Source organism: Manacus vitellinus, unplaced genomic scaffold (genome assembly GCF_001715985.3).
Source record: "Manacus vitellinus isolate BGI_N305 unplaced genomic scaffold, ASM171598v3 scaffold_21_pilon, whole genome shotgun sequence".
In the NCBI taxonomy this organism is placed as follows: domain Eukaryota; kingdom Metazoa; phylum Chordata; class Aves; order Passeriformes; family Pipridae; genus Manacus; species Manacus vitellinus.
The window spans coordinates 3,935,184-3,955,349 of NW_021939546.1; the positions used below are offsets into that span (position 1 = coordinate 3,935,184).

General features: G+C 45.4%; 2 protein-coding genes across 9 annotated transcripts in view; one reads left to right on the plus strand and one right to left on the minus strand.

The window, feature by feature from the left end:
* Positions 1–725: 725 nt before the first annotated feature.
* Positions 726–17,572, minus strand: SRSF11 (serine and arginine rich splicing factor 11). Of its 8 annotated transcripts, none has more exons than XM_018072227.1 (12): positions 17,550–17,572; positions 13,466–13,599; positions 9,482–9,591; positions 7,923–8,015; positions 6,640–6,689; positions 5,924–6,051; positions 4,899–4,980; positions 4,433–4,564; positions 3,364–3,453; positions 2,727–2,822; positions 1,964–2,102; positions 726–1,858 (listed from the first exon to the last, which is right to left on the minus strand). In XM_018072227.1, exons 1-12 carry the CDS (start codon positions 17,555–17,557, stop codon positions 1,664–1,666), a joined length of 1,257 nt encoding a protein of 418 aa, XP_017927716.1. In that variant the 5' UTR covers positions 17,558–17,572; the 3' UTR covers positions 726–1,663. The 8 variants fall into 8 exon arrangements, with proteins under 8 accessions (XP_017927716.1, XP_017927715.1, XP_025750823.1 ...); XM_018072226.1 differs by having other exon boundaries at positions 726–1,861; XM_025895038.1 differs by lacking the exon at positions 17,550–17,572 and adding an exon at positions 9,887–10,742 and having other exon boundaries at positions 726–1,861; positions 13,466–13,597.
* Positions 17,573–18,930: 1,358 nt separating this feature from the next.
* The window catches only part of LRRC40 (leucine rich repeat containing 40), a 13,660-nt gene continuing 12,424 nt past the window's right edge, over positions 18,931–20,166 (plus strand). Inside the window, exon 1 of the mRNA XM_029959737.1 lies at positions 18,931–18,960. Within this exon, the coding sequence (XP_029815597.1) occupies positions 18,931–18,960 (30 nt within the window). The remainder of the gene's footprint in view (positions 18,961–20,166) is intronic.

Consider the following 20,166-nt stretch of genomic DNA (forward strand, 5'->3'; position numbering starts at 1 on the left):
AGAGGTGAGTGGTCATGGTTGCATGGAAATATAAGCCAGTTTTGCAAATACTTTCCTTTTTAAAAATACTTATAGAATCTCAAACTTCAACAATTCCCTACCCTAAACCTAACCCTGCCCTCTGGCAGTGGGAAGCCATTCCCCCTTGTCTTGTCCCTCCAGGCCCTTGTCCAAAGTCTCTCTCCCGCTCTCTTGGAGCCCCTTTAGGCAGTGGAAGGGGCTCTAAGGTCTCCCTGGAGCCTTTCCCAGGTGAACACCCCCAGCTCTCCCAGCCTGTCTCCAGAGCAGAGGGGCTCCAGCCCTGGAGCATCTCCGTGGCCTCTGGACTTGCTCCAGCAGCTCCACATCCTTCTGCTATTGTTCCTCAGGGCTGGAGGCAGCTCTGCAGGTGGGGTCTCACCTGAGGGGCAGAGGGGCAGAATTCCCCCCTCCTCTGCTGCCCACACTGTGGGATCAGCACAGCACTCATGGGGTTCTGGGCTGGGTCATGTCCAGCCTCTCCCCCACCAGCACCCCCAAGTCCTTCTCTGCAGTCCCATAAAAACTCCAGATTCTTATTTAAACCCATTTCCCCCCAAGAGCAGAACAACTCATTCTTCAGTGTAACATATTCAACCGGGTTTTAAAGAGATTAACTTGTCAGGTCCTTTTAAAACAGGCAGATGGAATAAAAGTCCCCTCATTCCTTAGAGGTTAAGTTGGGTGGTAGAAATAAATACCAGAAGTTTTCTAGGAACAGGAGTTTAAGTTTCAGGGTTTTATTATCAAAGTTTTGTAAAACAATTTCCGAAACTGTACATCGACATGGCACAGACTGTCGCCTACTTTTGTCTCTTTACCTGCACAAAAGTAAAAGCTCTGGAGCTGCTGGAACTAAGGAACAGCTTGGCTAACTACTCTGCAAATTCCATGGGGTCATTGTGTGCGGGAGGGACGGGACACTGTGGGACAGGAACACAAACTCATTAGTTTATACAACTTGAGATCAAGTAAAAAGTACATTATCAGGTGGACTTGCTTTTAAAGCAAACCAAGGTCAGTTTAAAATGCACTCCCTGCTGCAGCGGGTGAGCTCCTGAGCAACCACACCTGGGATGAACTTCCCCCAACCCTCCATCACTGGGCAGGGCTTCCATTCCCTTCCGGGCAGGGAAACCCATCCCAGCTCGCCCCAGATGGCACTGAACGGACTGAGAGCCCTCAGGAAGGTCAGTGCATTTTAACTCTGGCCAAGCCAACAAAACCCACCAGAAAAACCAAACCAAACCAACCCCAGCACGTGGCTTAAAACCAAAACTAAACCAAAGAGGACAAAAAGCTGGTGGGATCCAAGGCTGACCCTGGTGTGAGGTCACGTGTCAGGCTCAGGGGCTGCCCCAGGTGTGCGTTGGTGCCACACTCCCCAGGCAGCCGGAGCATCCCTGCCCTGCTCCCGGGACACTACAGGGGGACAGGGGGGGTCACACACAGCCCATGCTGTGGGGGGGTCATGCAGCCTCGGCCCCAGCGAGTCCCCCCCACCCGGAGCACGGAGGTCCCTCTATCAAGCTTTGGGTGTGAGTTAGTACAGGATGGACAGACCATGGAGAGCTCGGAGCTGGATACATCTAAGATTGAGGATTAACAAGTACAGATAAAAGAATCACACGGGTGGCCGGGGGGCTCAGTCGCTCATGTCCATGTCCTCCTCGTGGTGGTCATCCCCGTTCACTTTGGATTCCCTGCCGAGGTCCCCACTGCCCTTCTCGGCCCCAGGCTCCTTCCCCTTTGGGGAAGAGGCCTCTGCCAGTTTCTTCTCCTCTTTCTTGTCCTTCTCGCTGTCATAGCCCTGCTCCTCCTCATCGTAGTCCCTTGTGACCTGCTTTGCCAGGGAAAGGGACACGTTAGCACAGCCCTGGGGCGCTGGGGGTGGGGCACACGGGGTGTGTGGGCAGGGGGGGCTCCAGGGGTTTATTAAACATACTTTCACGTCCTTGTCGCTCTCGGATTTCCGGTCTCGATCCTTCTCCTTGTCTTTGCTTTTCTTTTTCTTGCTTGTCGACCGCTCCCTCTCGTCTCTGCTCCTCTCCTTGTCCTTATCCTTCTTCTTCTCCTTTTTATGCCTGTGATGACACAGCAGAAGGATGAAACTCACCCTCACCCCAGGACTGGAACACATCCAGAGTGTCACCCACAGTTCACTACAAACCCAAGGGAAAATGGCAGCAAGCAATTTAGGGAACACCCAGCACATTCAGAAGACTCCCCAAAATCCCAATTTCTTAGCTCCAGATGTAGCACAACAACCACAAAGCCAAGGCTAAGAACATGGAACATCCCGAGTTGGAAGGGACCCACAAGAATCATGGAGTTCAACTCCTGCAGAGTAAGAACAGCAATGTGCCAGCATTCTACAAAGGAGCACCTTGAGCTCCCCGTTCTGGGAGAGGGTCACAAACACCCAGGGCCACCCCAAATCAGGTGACTGCTACTGTAATGAGCCAAAAGGAATGGGAATTCTGGCATCTCCTACTCCCACCACCCCAGGAACAGCTCACCCTTGGCATTCCCAGGCAACAACAGAGCAGCTCCAGCTTGGAGCTGATCAAATGACGCTAAAAGGGGTAACAGGCAGCAGAGATCCACCCAAACACACTCCATCCTCAACACAACACCCCAGGATCTTCCCTGTAGGTGACATTTTGGGAATTTTCCATCTAGACTCATTTTTTTAGTCACTCCCTGACCTTCTTGGAGACGGGGACCGGGACATTTTCCGTTTGGGAGATCTGGGCTTTTTGGGTGACCGTGTTCCACTCCGGCTCCTCCTGCGCCGTCTTTCTCTGTAGCAAAGACACAGAAGCTTTTTAATAATTTATGATTAAAGCTACAAATACATCTCTTTCTCCAAACCCAGCCCTGTTCAAAGGGTACTAAACAGTTGCTGAAATTACAAGTTAAACTTGGAGTTTTTTTGAAACAGTAACCTTTTGCATATATTTATTCCCTAAATCAGGAAGAGTTCGGCAGTGACCTCAGTGTCACACTCTGATACAAAGCAAGGAGAAACTGTTAAAGCCCAAAGCATTTACCTCAAAAATAACAGTTTCAGGGGAAGAATAAAGTATCTTATAGACAGAGAGTACATGTCCTTTTGTGCCTGTACCAGATATATCCACAAAGAAATCATCACCCAATGGAATCCTGGAGTACCTTGGCTCGGGAAGGACCTCAAAGCCCATCTCATTCCACTCCCTGCCATGGGCAGGGGCACCTTCCACTAGACCAGTTGCTCAACTGCAAGAACATTCTTCCTATTTAATATTAAAGTGGATCAAAATCATGCTGGAAACAGAGACCAAGGAAAATCCCCTGTTCACATACCTGCTTGTGCTTCTGGATCGTCTGGTTGTGCTGTAGCTTTTGGGGGGAGTTTTAGAACGTTTCTTTTCTTTCTCTTCCTTCTTTTTATCCCTTTTAGTAAAAGAGAGATTGTCAGGTTAAGTCATTTTCAAACCATTTAAGGAGCAGTTTCTAATTTGCTACATAGGGAAAAGAAGGCAGTGCTGGTAATGACAGGGTGGCACAATCTGGTCAGGATTTCTGAGGCCAGGCACATTATAATAATGGTAATGAATTATCTGAAGAAAAAATAAAAGCACAACTTTTACAGTTTCTCTGTACCAACAGCCCCAAATCTGCAAGTCTAGGTGCTCACATTTCCTGCTTTCCAAGGCAGCTGTTGAGTGATGTTACAAGAAACTGCGACTTTAAAAAGAGCCACTGCTTCATTTTGTCCTGGGTTCTTTTTCTGTTTAAATCAAGCACCAAAATGCGGTAATTTCACTTCTAGCAAATAGTCTATCACAGAGTCATAGAATCATTGAGGTTGGAAAAGCCCTCCAAGACCATTGAGTCCAGCCTGTGCCCAATCCCCACCTTGTCACCCAGCCCAGAGCACTGAGTGCCACATCCAGTCGTTCCTTGGACCTCCAGGGATGGGGACTCCACCACCTCCCGGGGCAGCCCCTTCCAATGCCTGACCATCCTCTCCAGAAAGGAATTCCTCCTGATATCCAACCTGAACTTTTCCTGGCACAGCTTGAAGCCGTTTCCTCTCATGCTGTCCCTTGTTCCCTGGGAGCAGAGCCCGACCCCCTCTGGCTCCACCCTCCTGTCAGGGAGTTGCAGAGAGCAAGAAGGTCCCCCCTGAGCCTCCTTTTCTCCAGCCTGAGCCTCCCCAGCTCCCTCAGCTGCTCCTGGTGCTCCAGACCCTTCCCCAGCTCTGTTCCCTTCTCTGGACATGCTCCAGCCATTCCCCATCCTTCCTGAACTGAGGGGCCCAGAACTGCCCCAGCACTGGAGGCACCTCAGCAGTGCCCAGCACACAGAGACAGGCACCCCACCGGTCAGGGTAATTTCCTGGTCAGGAGAGATTTCCTGAAGCCATTACCTGGTTTTGGATGTGCTCCTGGACCTCCTGCTTCTCTCTCTGGAATGAGATCTCCTTCGCCTGGGGCTTTTGGATCGCCTCCTACTTCTGGATTTGGAATGGGACCTTCTCCTTGATCTGCTTCTGGACCGTCTGCCAGGAACACACAACACAGGGTCAGACACAGGACATTCTGAGAGGCCTGTCACCATCAGGGGGTCAGTGGTAACAGCACTGCGAGGCACAACCAGATAGAAATGCAGAGAACTATACAGAACACAACGAAAAGTCTCAAATCAATCAGCCCTTACTAACCCACTGTACGGAATTATCAGTCATATTGCAGAGGAACTCTGGGAAGTCATGTTCAAATGAGAATAAATCTTCAGAACAGTAAACCAAATGAAAGGGGCCCTTTCAAGAAGTATTTTTGAAGGAATTCTTTCAGCTCTGGGAGGGTTTTTTAAAGCCCATGAGATACCTTTACCTGTGTCTGGATGAAGAAGGTGTCCTCCTCCTCCTCGAGCGTGACCTCGACCTTGAATGTCTTCTTTTTTCGTCTTTTTTGTCTGAAAAAGGAAAAAAACTCAAGCATTATTTTAGTATTTAAAAGGATTTTATAAAGGAAAGGACCAGGAGCTTCATGTAATACATATAAATAGATAAAGAAAATCTCATTTTGACATCTGAAATTAGGGCTTATCTACCATTTTCTTCACAAGAGGATAGAAAGAATGAACACAACAGAGACATCTGACATAAAATAACAGTGTTTTATGCAAAACTGAAGAAGTAAAAATTTAAAAAAGACTTACTTAAAGTCAGTTAAAAGCTGGTGGCTGCAGGCCTATGGAAAGTCTTGTGCAAATTCCAGAATCTGCCATTTTGTGAGAGGCTAAAGAACCTCTCAAATGATTGTTTTGAATTTCCCACAAAAAAGCAAAAGCAACCAGCACATTTTTTTCTGATATAAGACAAGAACAGGAGTTCTGTTTTTTCCCAAAAATCATCAGGAGGCTGCAAAATTGTATTTTCAGTGTTTCAAACTACTGCCTCTCAGATTTGATAGTTCTGACATTTGTGGGAGAACTGCTGCAGCTTGTTCTAAACTAAAATCTGCTGCAAAAAAGCTACAAAAAAGAGAATTATTTACAAACCTGCACAGATTAGGAACTGAGATAAAAGAAACCATCCCTGAGAACAAGCATCACTGGGGTGTCAACTGGTGAGGCCACTGCTGTTCCCATGAAATCTCAGAGACAGCAACAGTAACTAGGCATTTTGCAATCTTCAAATAAGTGAATTTTGGGAAAAATAATAGCTTAATCCCTGCCCCATCCTGTAGGACACATGGAGCATCCAATGCAGGTCAATTAAAACCCTGCCAGCTATAAATGCAGCCAATACAAAGCAGAAGCACTAAGCCAGTATTCTGCAGCCCATTAGCTTCTATCATGTACCACATCAAAGTGCATCCTGAAGGGAATGGCTCATCCTAGGGTCTGGAATTACCTGGCTCTATAGCAGCAGAGATTAAGGACTGTGCTTCTCGGACCCTCTTCATTGCTTCCTCTATTTCTTTACTGGAGGTATCTGATTTCAGACTCGGGGAGACAAGACCTGCAGCCACATGGTTCAACCTGGGGAACAGTTCCAGAAATTCATATTGATCAATCCAAGGGATACAGGTGTCCACTGTTTGAGCCTGTTCTTAGAATCAGGGAATCCCGGAATGGTTTGGGTTGGGAGGGACATTAAACCTCATCTCAGGTTTAAACCTCCCAGGTAACTATCAGTAAGATAAGAGGGCATGGTCTTAAGCTGTGCCAAGGGAGGTTTAGGTTAGCTATTAGGAAGAAATTCTTTACAGAAAGGGTAATCAGGCATTGGAATGGGCTGCCCAGGAAAGTGGTTGATTCTCCATCCCTGGAGGTTTTTAAGATGAGACTGGATGTGGCACTTAGTGCCATGGTCTGGTAACAAGGGCGGTGTTGGATCAAGGGTTGGACTTGATGATCTCGGAGGTCTTTTCCAACTCAGCTGATTCTGTGATTCTCATTCCACCCCCTGCCATGGGCAGGGACACCTTCTACCAGACCAGGGTGCTCCAAACCCCATCCAAGCTCCCAGTTGCCTCCAGCAGAACAAGGATTGGACATTGAATTCCCATGGATATTCTCCAGATCCCATGCAGTGCAATATAAGTGTTAGTGAACATTAATGCTTACTTTGGATCCACTGTGCTCATCAGTTTTAGGAGCTGATCTGCTGCGAGAGACTGTGAGGGGAAAAGAACCAACAAGTTAAAATCATGTGTACTCAAGACTATCTGCCTTGAACGTCCTCTCAGCAGTGGCTAAGGCAGGAATTCTTCACAGATGGAAAAATCAGACCAGAACACCCCCAGACAAAGAGGAAAAGGCACATTGATCTGGTTTAACTGGAGGATGGCGGGAAGGCGTGAACATCACACTGCAGTGGTGCTCAGGGGCTTTATTTTCCACAGCAACCAAACACAGGTCCTGCCCTGGACAGAATCAGGGCATAAAAACAGAAATATATAAAAATACACTGCTGGTGTGCATATATATATACACACACACATATTTTAATAACCTGGTGTCCAGGGTATTTCTCTATTAATTCAGGAGAACAGAGTCCTCAGAGAACAAAGCTTCCTGTCCGCTAAAGGCCTCAATGCCAATTTATGAACAGTAAACATCTAAAAATTCCATGAAAACATGTATTCTACAGCTCTTAGGAAAATCCAGGTGTTATTAGGATTAGTCACTTCCTGTACCAGTGAGGTATTAACAAAATGTTTAGTCCTCACTCATTTTCTTTTACATATATGTAACAGTTTGTTACATTCAGCTGGTTTAATGCACAGGAGACAATTCTCCATCACACCAACTTTAGATTTTTCTAATATGCATTTAAAATATTTATTTTTTCCATTTGTAATTTCATTTTCACCATGATTTGCTTTTCCTCCACATGGAATGCATAAAAAGAGTGCTAAATGCTGGGTTTGTCAGCAGTGCATTTAATTATTGCTACTGTACAGTATTTGGTTCTTATATCTTAAAAATTCTATTTGTAAATATATGTATATGCTCACTATGTTAATATAGTTTTATATATTTATATAAATATATTCAATATTCTATTATTACTTAGTATATAAAGTCTTTTTATCCAGCTTTAACAGCCTAACAAAGTCTCCTATCTGTTTTCTACACCTAAAAGATTAAAAAGTCAAACTATTTTTTTTACTCTAAGTACAAGACAGGCTCATGGCCTGATTATGACACATTTAAAATATCTCATTACTATTCCCAAATTATTTCTCAGGCCTTTCCAGCATTTAATTTCGTATTCAAGCAGATACTCTTTATTCCAAAAAGGTTCTCACAGAAACCAATGACTGGAGTTTCCAGTCACTATATAAATGAAAATTACTTTTAAAATAGAAAAGAGGGGGGACAATGAAGGGTATTTTGGGCCATACCTGAGAGTTTAGGTTTGCTCCAGGAAGCCCGAGAGCAGCAAGGGCAGGATCAAGAGCAGGAGCTCCTAAAGCAGCTAAAGGGACAGCACCAATCTGGGACAGAGACAGCAATTAGAGCACAGTCATTAATAAAAACCTGGGTTAGCAAGGAGAAAATCAACATTCCCACACATGAGACATGTAGAAACCTGAGCTGGGCTTTACTTCAGCTTCCAGCTACAGGAAACATTATACAAAGGTCAGAGAGAGTGTTTCAGGATTCCTTATTCAGGGATTCCAAAGCTTACTATATAAGAAAGTGGATGGAATTTTGCTTCCTCTGCATCCTGACAGGTGGGGGGGGGGGGAAAGGCAAAAAAGTAAAGTAAAGCATTCCACCAAATTCAAGGAATAGTTTAAAATGAAATGATTTTCCAGTGCTAAAATGAAAATTCCTTATAAGTTTCTGAGGCAACCACCTCATTTCTAATTCAATTTAGGATTGAAATGAATGTTTTATGTTAAAAGGCAATGTAACAGTATTACATCTTTGCAGATTTCTCAGATCTGGTTAAAACTGGCAAATGGGCTGAAAAGCTACTGGAAGAGCAAGGAGGATAATGACATAGGTCTGAATTCCTTAAATTCCTCCAGAAGCCTCATTAAAGCAGCTCATGTTTGGCCATTTAAATTGACTGAGATGATCAACAGACACTGAAACCAAACACACTTTCAAGATGTGTTTGAAAAAACTGACTTCACTGAATTCCCATCACATGGATGTGTTAAATACATTCCACCATTAAGTGCACTGGGACCAGGTTGGGATTCAGAGTGACAGAGCTAAAATTAACGTGGCTTAACCACCACTTTCAGGAATTCATATACACGGTTCTCAGTGAACGGAATCTTTCTGGCTGTATTTGGTTCTTCCAGCCCTTTCCTCGTTTCCAAGTTTAAATTCAGGATTTTCCCTCCACATTGGGTTAAAAGCTTCTGAGCAGCTCCATGGCAAGGGGATCCTTCAGCTAAGCTGAAGTAGGTTTGAGAACTGCAGAATTAATGAAGCTTTATTATTATTAATTTGCCTCTTGACTTTGATTCTCTGTTCCCTGGTAAGAGACGTGTGTTCCCACAATGTGTTACTCTCACTGTTCATCTTCCACACGAATTCTTGTGGGTTCAGATAACGAGGCTCCAATTTTCCCCTCAGCTGGAGTATTAATGAAAGGAATCTCCCAGCATGGCAGCTCCTTGGACTCCATGAATTTAAAACCTATGAGATCTCTACTGCTGGCAAATCTGCAAGTACAATGGATAAAAAGGGATGGGAGACAGAAACAAACAGGGCCCTGAGACACCAGAAGCATCATTTCAGGGAAATAAGAAGATCCCATTCATAGCAACTAATCACTGTTTTGCCCCAATTCGTATCAGAGCTGTAACAACCATCAGGCTTTGGAACTATTCTAGGAATTGGCATTAGCACATCAGGCCTGAAAAAAAGAGCAGGAATGAAGTGAGAACCCAGCAGAACACACTCAATGGTCTCCCCTGGCCCAGCCCAGGTGAGATCTTACCTGAGAGAGTGGGTTGGGAGTGGGCAGCAGTCCACCTCCGGGCAGCAGCCCAGCCACTGCATTAGCTGGTGCCAAGAGAGACAAAGCCTTAGTCTCATCAGGAATGACTCCTGCAGAGAAACAGCCTGGCATTAGAGTGCATCCCATCCCAGAGGCAGAAAATACACAAATACACCCAGCAAAGTCTCCCTGATACACCACCTGAGTTTGTTGAAAGTACTTATGTTGGCTAAAATACAAAGCTTGATGGCTATTAATATTTAGCATTAACTTTTTTGTCAGAATGCAACTTCAATGGGTGAAAATTTGACTGTTCCTTTTTCTCTACAAAAGGTTAAGTTTCTAGAGCAAAAAAATAGCACAATACACACTACTTTTTTGTTAACACTGCCAAGGTTTCATCACCTGTACTCGATTTTTAAGTCATGAACCAAACGTAAGCAAGCACAGTCGGTTCTCCAGGGGTGTGCTCTCAACTTTCAAAAGCTGTTTTATGAACAACGACTCGTGTCGGCTGCTTCACTACAAAGCACACAGAAAAATCAAGATACACAAGACAAAAAAAGTTTGATTTAGGGGTTAATAATATGGTACAGTTCACTATTGTTTTCTTTTACACCTACCATACAAATTTTGTCAAACTTAAAGAGAAAGGATGGATATTTGGGGTTGAATCAAGCGTAGGGCTTTTGCTGACGTGTCATATGGAAATGCAAGTCCCTGCAGGTCTCCAGGAAGGCTGTGTGTGTGTCTGGGGGTGGCTGGTGGATACAGGGAATGGTGGCACATTCCTTACCTGTGCAGTAAAATGCATTTGTTCCATTATGTACCACGCTTAGTGTACCAAGAATGCTGCTACAAACTGCCATGGCAGGGGGGACTTCTGGCCCAAAATCTTGCAGCCAACTAAGACAAATGTCTTATTTCTCTGCCTGCTCTGCACAGGGAATTTTAAGGGCCCTACCAGGAAACAATTGTGTAGGTATTTTTACTCTATCCAACAGCAAAAGCCCTATACAGATGGATTAATTTGTTAATGTGCCCAAGCCCCCAAAATGAGAGTTCAATAAAACAATTTTACTATATATTTGCAAATACCAGTAGTGTTTCTGTAATACACATTAAGAAACTGCATCTCATCATAAAACATACAATATGTACAGGGCACTTAAGAGAAACTGGATAAGCTGCAGAAGAAAACTGTTGGGTGGTATTTTCAGCAGGGCCTGGTATATAGTTCAGGCTGAACCAGGGAAAAGAACTGTAAAACACAACAACAAAAAAGAAAAACCACTGTTAAATAAAGGTAATGGTTCCTCCCACCTATACTGAGAAGTGCCGATAATCTACATAAACGTACAATACACAGCACTGTTATCTGGCCCGTGGCACTGAGCTGGCAGCAATTTAGATACCCAAAGTTATGGAGGGACAGGGGGAAAAAGGTCATGGAGGCAAAGGGCAGTAATGCATAAATATATAAACATACCTACAGAGAGATTATGGGGTCATTTTGCATGCAAAATTATGTCTCAGAGGATATTTATCAATTATAGCTAAACATTTCAAATTAGTGCAACTACAACATTTCTGGCATCTAAATACAAATCCTCAGACTTAGCTCGAGACACCTCATAGAAGATCTGCATCCATTAAAAAAAAATCATGCATCTGATCCTCTAATCGTTTCTTTAAAAAGTATTTAAATAAACTACAATTGAAAAAAAGCAATGAGGCCCCTCACCAGTTAATTTTCATGCTTCAAGAGCTTTTTTTACTGCTGCTTTGTTAGAACCATGAAATACTGCATGAATGTGTAGAAATGAAAGAAAAAGAAACAGACAAAAGAAACAAACATTAACCAAAGAACCTAAACACCCCCCCCAGCCATCTTTAACCTTAAGAGTTCCTTCCAAATCCAGGAATAGCCCAGAGAAAATGACAAATACTAAACCTTACCGTAGCCTTTGTGTATAGTTCTATAACACAAAGCAACAGCCACCACCAAAGTGTCTGTGTGAGCTAAAACTTGGGACAGGGGGGGAATTATTTCACTGAACAGATAATAAACAGTTGCTTTAGTGACAGGCAATATTGACACAGATTAATCAGCACAGTAAAAATCTGAGAGAGGAGGGCCCCGTTCACAGTAGTTCAGCACATGCCTGGCTTTAAGCACATGAGCAGTGTCACTGGGGTTTTAAACTTGCTGTTTGGTGCTCAGTTTGTTCAACTGGGACCCTGGCAGTCTGAATTTTAAGGGAAAACTGTTCTCCAGCTCAGGGACAGAACCATGGGATTACCAAACCAGGGGCAATACTTTATTGGCTGAACATATCTCTTGTGATATGCCAAAACCATCAAATTCCGAACTGCTCAAACACCACAAGGTACAGCCCACGAGGAACTCCTTGATTTAACAGGCCCATTACAATATTCTGCTTTAATAATTTGATTTTCTTTACACAATCTCAAGCAAAACTACTGGGTAGGTTTCTCTGTGTGCCAGATTTATCCACAGTGGACAAAGTGAGACTGACCAAGAGAAAAGTGGCTTTATCCTTGTAGGAAGAGTTAAACACTGACATTATTCACATGGGCCTTGGAGAATATTCCAGCACTAACTCAGCTGGACTGGTGCTGTATTTAACACACAGACAAGGACAAGACGCCTTTCAGCTCTGCTATTACACCTCAACTAGTGGCAGCAGGAGCAGTAACTCCATTGCAGAGGGGGGGTTCTGTACCCTCAGAAAGCAGCACAGCTCAAAGGCCACGCTGCACATTCCTACACTCCAGGGATTAAGTTTCATCTGTTAAGTTTAAATTTCATATCTTTTAAGATTCAGGAACACAAAGATAAGATAAGACAGCTCCCCAGGCTTTAAGAGACAGCTACAGCATTACAGTGTCTTGATTACAGGTCTGACCCCAGGTCATGTACCAAACTTAATCTGCAAGATTTTATTAAATTCAAGCTTTCCCAGAAGTAAATCAAGAAAAGTACAAGTACAATGGAAATCAGTTACTTCTAAAGCAAGTCTAGAAGAGTTTAATAAGACTTCTGTAAGAAGAGGTGTCTTCTCAGCACTTTGCTTTTAAGGTAAGTTCCAAAAACCCTGCTCATTGCCTTTCAAATTACTGTAACACCCTAAAATGTAAAAATAAAAAGAAGAAGAGAAAATGTAGTTAACAAGTGGTTACACCAGGAAAACACTTGGGGACTTGAGTGCTTGCTGGCCTTTAGTTAATGGCTAGAATCCCCTGTAGCTGCAGAGGACCCACTGTTTTTCAGTCATCTGGAAGGGCTTTGCATTTGCCTTCTCCACTACAAAAATCACACACACAAATAACAGAGAGAAGAGTTTATTATTTAGCAAAATTCTATTAAATATATCAAGGATGAACAAGAAAACTTGGAATAAAAAACTAGGACCAGTGCCCATGTGGCACCTCTTGGAAGATATCACTTTTGAATTAAACCATAATTATTCAAACCCTTGGTATATTGGACTCCACAAGGAGAGTGAGGGCCTTTTTGGGATGTTCCCAAATAAATGCAGTGACAGCATATCCCAGAGGAATGCTAGTTCCTCTCCCATGCACTCCAGGGAGGGACAAACCGTTCTCATGAAGAGAGTGAAAGTAGTAAATGCTTAATTATTAAGGCAAAAGTTGCTTAAAATATTGACCTGTTTGCATTTAAGTCTGTTTGGGAAATGTCTCATTGAGACAGATACAGAGCAAAATTTGCAAACAATTCTGCCTAAAATGTTATTATTCTAAACTTTAAGACACACAAAACTTCCCACTTTCATGAGGTGAATGAAATCATTGAGCCCAGGGGCCAAAGGCAACATACCAAGGGTTTCAGGATGGAGATATTTGAGTGTTTGACATTGGACTAACGCTGGGTTTTTTGCACTAGACAGGAATGAAACCCCACCAAAGGTGGCTCCGTGGGCCATTAAACAAGTCACAAACCTTCTGCATAGGGCACCACTATGAGGGCTCTGTCCACGAACACGGTGTTTGTCAGGTGCTGCGCCACCACCGCCGAGTCGGGGTCGTGGAACTTCACAAAGCACACGCGCGACGACACCGGCAAGGGGGAGTCACTGTGGGAGAGAGACAGGGAACCAGTTACCAGGGGTTACACCACACCCAGCCAAAATTGCATAAATAACCTTTATTGCCTCACTTGAACTGGGCAGTAGTTGTCAAGCTCAATATATCCATGAGCAGGCACCTAAATGCAACTTAATTTTTGTCTGGGAGAAGGGAAAGAGGCAAAGGAAAATGCTGCTGAGAAAGATAAAAAGTTACCGACTATGTATCAGTTAAACCCAGGGGTTTTACACTCCCTGATCCAGGCCCCAAATTGGTGATGATTAAAAGATCACTGTGACTTGTGACAAGGGCAGTGTGGGGACAGGATGTGGGGTGATGGCTTTAAGCTGCCAGAGAGCGGGGTCAGATGGGATACTGGGAAGGAATTCTTCCCTGTGAGGGTGGTGGGGCCCTGGCACAGGTTGCCCAGAGAAGCTGTGTCTGCCCCATCCCTGGAAGCGTCCAAGGCCAGGTTGGACAGGACTTGGAGCAACCTGGGATAGTGGAAGGTGTCCCTGCCCATGGCAGGGGGTGAACTGGATGGGCCACCATTCTGTTTTATTCATCAACCCAATTTCATACAAGCTTCTAGACCAAACTTCACCATTCAGCCTCTCCCACGCACAGCAGTGCCATGTTCATCCTGAGGGGTGCACAGTGCTGAGCTTGTGCCTGTCCTTCAGTAGTGAAGAACAAAACACAAGTTCAAGAAACTCAGCCAGGCAATGCTACAGTTCACTCTACTGAGTGAAAAGCTCCTCAACACAGACCTCCCTCCCTACAAGGGAGGTCTGTACCTACTCCTCAGCTCAGAACCAGCCTATCTAAAAAAAATCCCAGACACTGAAAATCCAAAAGACAATGAAGACATTGAGTCATTTGAAAAAAAAAACCAAACAAAAAAACCCCCGCAGAAATATCTACTTCCTACAACAACCGGAAAGAATTGTACAACTACAACTGTGCCTTCCCTAAATGAAAACCATAACTAAACTCCCAAAAACTAGATGCAGAGTCAACTCAGTAAAGGTCCAGAATGGATTAAAATAGTCCCTATGTCCTGAAAGTGGTGCAGATTTTGCTTTAATTGGATGTATAAAGTAAAGGACAGCAAGTAAAATTATTCTGCAGACAGAGCTGTGCATCAGATGAGTTAAAAGCTGCCTCCAGAAGGCACAGGAAGCAGCAGCTAGTCCTGAAGCCCTTGTTCCTACCCCAGGCCAGGGCACAGTTGCTGTTTTTTCTGCCCTCAAGTATCAGGGGCACAGATCAGCCTGAAGAGCTCAGAAAACATTCACTGATTGCTGACAAGGATCTTCCTTTCCTTACCGGATTCCCAGACAATTCAAAGACAAGCTCTTCCAGTGCATCCCCCCGCCAGCACAGCTTTATTTGGGTTGCTGGAGGCTGATCAAGCCTTTCAGCACCTGGAGTTGTCAAAATTCAGGGGAACGACTCTGGCACACCCAGACAGAAATCCAGGGTCTATTTTGGTCTCTGCAAATGCCAAACCCTCTCTCACCTTCACCACCACCTCAGCCCAATGTGCACAACTCAACTACTGCCCACAACGTCCCTCAGATCACACTTTAATAACTTTAAATTTAACCTCAGCTGAGAAACTACATTGGAGCCAGCACACTGCAGCTTTTAAAGCATTAAAATTAGTAACAGCCACTTGCTCCAACAGCTTGCAGATTGAATAAATTGGGAAGGAACTGTAGTGATAAACGGCCCAGAGATAGAAATATTGAAACTCTGAGCCCTTTTGGATGCAGGAATCCACAGCTGAAATAGTGCCTTTTTAATCCATAATAAGAAGTAATAAAATAATTATTAATAATTATTATTAATAAGAACAGATAAATAACTAAGAAATAAAAGTAAACATAATTAATAATAACCCCCCCAAATAATTAATAAAAATGTAAAACCAAAGAAGCAGGTGTTTAACAAAATCTCAGTAGTAAAATTGCAAAGAAAAGTAAATCAAGGAGTGATGGCAAAGTTGTAGGATTTACTCATCTAAGTTGTAAAAAAATTACACAATTCATTACATAAAAGTAGTACAACATTTTCAGGCATTCTTAAAATGTCTGTGATAACAAGGGAATGTTATCAAGGACACAGAGTAGACTCTATTGAGTCTTTAGCAGATCTTGTTTACAGCCAGGAGCACCACAAGGAATGCTTTGGGATAGCTGAGTTTTTCCTAAAATGAATATAACAAACAACTGACAGTGTTCGGCAATGCCTCTGCAGCCTGACATCTCATATGCATCTGTGTGCTGCACTTTTAAAAATGGCATTTCCAGTCACTCTAAAATCCAAGCTGAATGAAATCCATCAAGAACTGAATGTTCTCAACAGTTCCAAAAAAAGCCACCATCCATCATCATTGTAATTCAGCAGAGATTGATACACTCAGTAATCGTCTCTCAGCCTGGATGCATGAGGATTTTCTGGGGTTGAACAATGGGCCTGGAGTACAGGAGACTCAGGAATCCATTCCCTCCACTTTCCAGTTTGGATGAAGCTTTATGGAATACAATAAAGAAGAGAACCAGACCATGGAGCTGGGGGAAAGCAGGAGGAAGAGGGAAGTAGAGTTTGGGGAGGGAGAATGGAAGAAGTCACAAAGTTGGTTGTGGATTAAAGATAAATGTGAAATAGGTGATTAATAAACTGGAATAAGGGGATGGACAGGAGAGAGAAAGAGAAATGTAGAGAAGCTTGGGAAGTTATCTCTGATCTGGCAGCCCAGGAGAAAAAGGAAGTTCTAGAGAAGACAGCAGAGTCAGAGTGACACAGATCAAACAAGGAGGTGGAGCAAGGGAAGTGGGATTGTTACTCAGAAATGCTACAGGCAAGAAAGAATCCCAGCAGGATCCAGGACACAAAGGAATTCAGATGATGGAGAGAACTCACAGACAATAACTTGTATCCTGTACCCCCCCTAAACTGGATGAACACCATGGGCAGGGAAAAGTCAGGACCTGGAATTTAAAGGAGAAGGGACAGAAAAAGGAACAGCAAAAGAACCTGTCACTATTAGAAAATGGGTGAAATGGAATTGGGGTCTCTGAAGCACCTTAAGAGCAGATCCCTGAGCACCCCAGGGGGTCCAGAGGTGCCAGAGCCCTTGGTACACAGAGGGAAGGACACCAAACCATACAAGGAATCTCTTAACAGATTAGTTAATGAGTATCTAAAGCTACAAAGTTTTACCATTCACCTCTAACAACCTTCCTGAAAAATGAGACCAAGTGTTAAAACCCAGAGCAGACATGAAACAACTGCACCTTTTACAGGTGAGTTCTCTCCCATCCCACTACAGTTATCCCAGCTAGGAATGAGAAAACTCATGGCTGGAACTGTCCCTGGATTTTGGGTACAGCTACATTCCAATTCCAACCCGAAACTGCCAAAATCCCACCCAAAGACACTGCAAGAATACCAGTGCACATCCAGCTGTCAGGATGGCTGGGTTTCCCTTGGTTTGTCCTAGCAGGGACTGAAGACTCAGTGAGACAAAAAAAAGAATATAATGTGATAGCTTTTTTCCTCTAAAATAAAAAATCCAAGTTACCTTTGGGCATTACAAATAATTGACTGAGTTCTTGTTTGATTATTCTCCAATCCTTTTTCATCATGGCAAAACCGAACCCATTAACTTACATAATGAATATGCAAAACAGCAACAGATAATGACATCAGATCTATAAATCAATCAAACAGACACAACCATCACCAATGTTAACACTGAAGCTCTATATTGCATCAGAAAGGATCCTGAAAGCCTTAGTGTCATCAGAATTAAATTGCAAGTGAAGACATAAAAACTAACTTAGATTTTTTTTTTGTTTGTGGATACTTCTACATTACTGAGGTACCTGAAACTTAATATTCAGATTATATACACATGATAAATACGTATTATTTGTATATTAGTGGTTACCTGACCATTTTGCACAGAATTCTCTGCAAGGAATGCATATATATGTATATAAATTTGAGTTTTACGGCCATAATCCACAAACTGCCACAGTTCTGGAGATGATCTAGACAGCAGAGGCTCTCTGGGCACAACCCCGGGCCAAACGGGCATTTCCTGGGAGGATCCCACGTGTAACCACACGCCCTAAATTACCGCCGTCTCCCCGCAATTCCTGCTGAGAACTCAAACCCTTTGGGGTGCGCGGCGGCTCCGCCTGAGAACACCGGGGACCCCCGGGGGGGGAGCACAGATTCCCCAAGCGCTTCCGCAAGGGGGGGCCCGCGGCCGGCGACCCCCGGGGGCCGTGGGGCGGCCAGGCGGGATCCGCCGGGGGCCGTGGGGGAGCGGGCTGGAATCCGCCGGATCCCTCGGAGCGGCGACGGCCCGAGAAGGGATCCCCGGATCCCCGGGCGACCTCGGGCCGGGATCGCTCAGATCCGCCGGGAGCGGGGGAGGCCCGGTGCGGGCTGGGCGGGTGCAAGGCGGGCGGAGCGCGCTGGGCGCGCGGGGAGGGGCGCGGGGGGAGGGGGGCGGCGGGGCCGGGCCGCACTCACTCGGGGGAAGAGGCGCAGCTCCGATTTGCCAGGAAGCGAAGAGGGTCTGCATTGCTCCGAAGCTGGGCTGGAGAGAACGTTGGTGAGACTGGATCCGTGGTGCCGTGCTGGAGGCCATCGCGCGCCGCGCTCCGCGTTGCTGCGGGGACAACAACGGGGGTGAGGGCCGGCGCAGACCTCCCGTTTCCTGGCCGGACCCCCATAGCCCCGGGCCCGTTCCGCTCCAAACCGTTCCCGTCCGTCCCGGCCCGCTCCCTCACCCAGCTGCCGGGCCGAAATGTCCCACATGCACCGCGCCCGCGCCTGCGCGCGGCCGCCAACAGCACGCGCACGCGCGTGCGCGCGCGACACCTGACGCGCACACACACCCGCGCGCGCGGGCGCGCGTGCGCGAAGGGGCGCCCCCCACAGGCCGCGCCCGCCCCGAAGCGCGCGCGCAGGAGAAGGAGCTTTGCGCGTGCGCGGAGTGACGTGGGGCGCGGGTGGGGGAGGAACGGGCCTCCGGCGGCGGGAACGCGTGTGAAGGGCGCGAGGCTGTGAGGGGTCTGACAGGCTTTCGGGGCGTCGGGGAACCGTGAGGGGTCTGGGGGGCTGTGCAGCGGCTGAGGGGTCCGTGAGGGATCTGAGGGGATTGTAAGGGCTCTGAGGGACTGTGAGGGGTTGGAGGGACCATGAGGAACCATCAGGGGCTGTGAGGGCTCTGAGGAGAGGTGAAGACACATGAGGGGGCCATGAAGGGTCTGAGGGGCTGTCCAGCGTCGGTGGGACCGTGAGGGGTGTGAGGGACCATGACATACCATGAGGGTCTCCGAGGGACTGTGAGGGGCCGTTATTTCCTTCTCACTTCATCATTTCAGAGACTAAACTGTCACACAGTTTACTGCCCAAGCAGTGTGAGGTTGGGGTGGGAATTTCTCTTTAATATTAGAGAGGAAAAAAAATTACTTGCAGTTAATATTATACAAACCATGCTATTTCCTGGTGAATTTGCTGTTTTTCTATAAATGTATTTCTCCATAAGTGTTACTGCATGTAAACAACTTCAAACAAGCCTTATTTATTAATGAAGCTGAAATTCTGCCACATCTGATTCATAACACAGAACACATTCACTGTCCTCCCTTACCAGATAACTACATTTCCACTTACGAAATACCAGATGCAGTGTCTCATACTGAATTGCCACAAATGTACTTAAACTCCAAATTTTAATTTGTCAGCAATATCGTATGCTGAATTTACACTAATTTCCAAAAGCACAATGCAACTTAGATGAAACCAACCTACACTATTTTTATCAAGGCCCTGAGGGACAGAGCAATGGCCCTCTGAAGTCCTAAAAAGCCATTTTTAAGCACCACTGGTTTTTTAATATCAGTTGTTCCACTGAAAGAGCAGACCAAAAAAAAAAAGGGGGGGAGAGGGGGAATTAAAGAACACTGGTAAAAAATTAATGAGGCAAAAATCCTTAGTTGAGAGCAAGTGCCTGAAGTGCGAGTTTCCTGAATCACATATTTAACTAATGTACTTAAACCTTAACTAATTACTTTTAATTTAAATGGAACTACTCATAGAAGCATTTTTCAAAGAGGGGAGTGTTTGAAACACAAACCTACTGTTTGAAAGGGAAAAGAGTTACAATTAAAAGTCGGACCTCGCTCTTTTTTCATCATTTCCCTCTCGGCAGGAGCAGCAGACAGCTCTGCCGGGGGTTAAGCAGCCCCAGCGGCGACCGGTCCCAGTGAATCTCATGTACTGGTGCTCAGGGTTTGTCATCTGGAATATTTTTATATATCACAGTTGGACGGGGCTTGGAGCAACCTGGGCTGGTGGAAAGTGTCCCAGCCCATGGCAGGGGGTGGAACGGGATGAGCTCCGAGATCCCTTCGAAGCCAGTCCATTCTGGGATTCTGTCGAGGTTGGGTGTCAAAGCGCCTCTGTTTGCTGTTCCCGTGTGTCCGTGTCGAGCACCCCGTTCCCCGATCCGGCTCACGGCCGTGCCGGGGCTCCATTTCGGCTCCGCG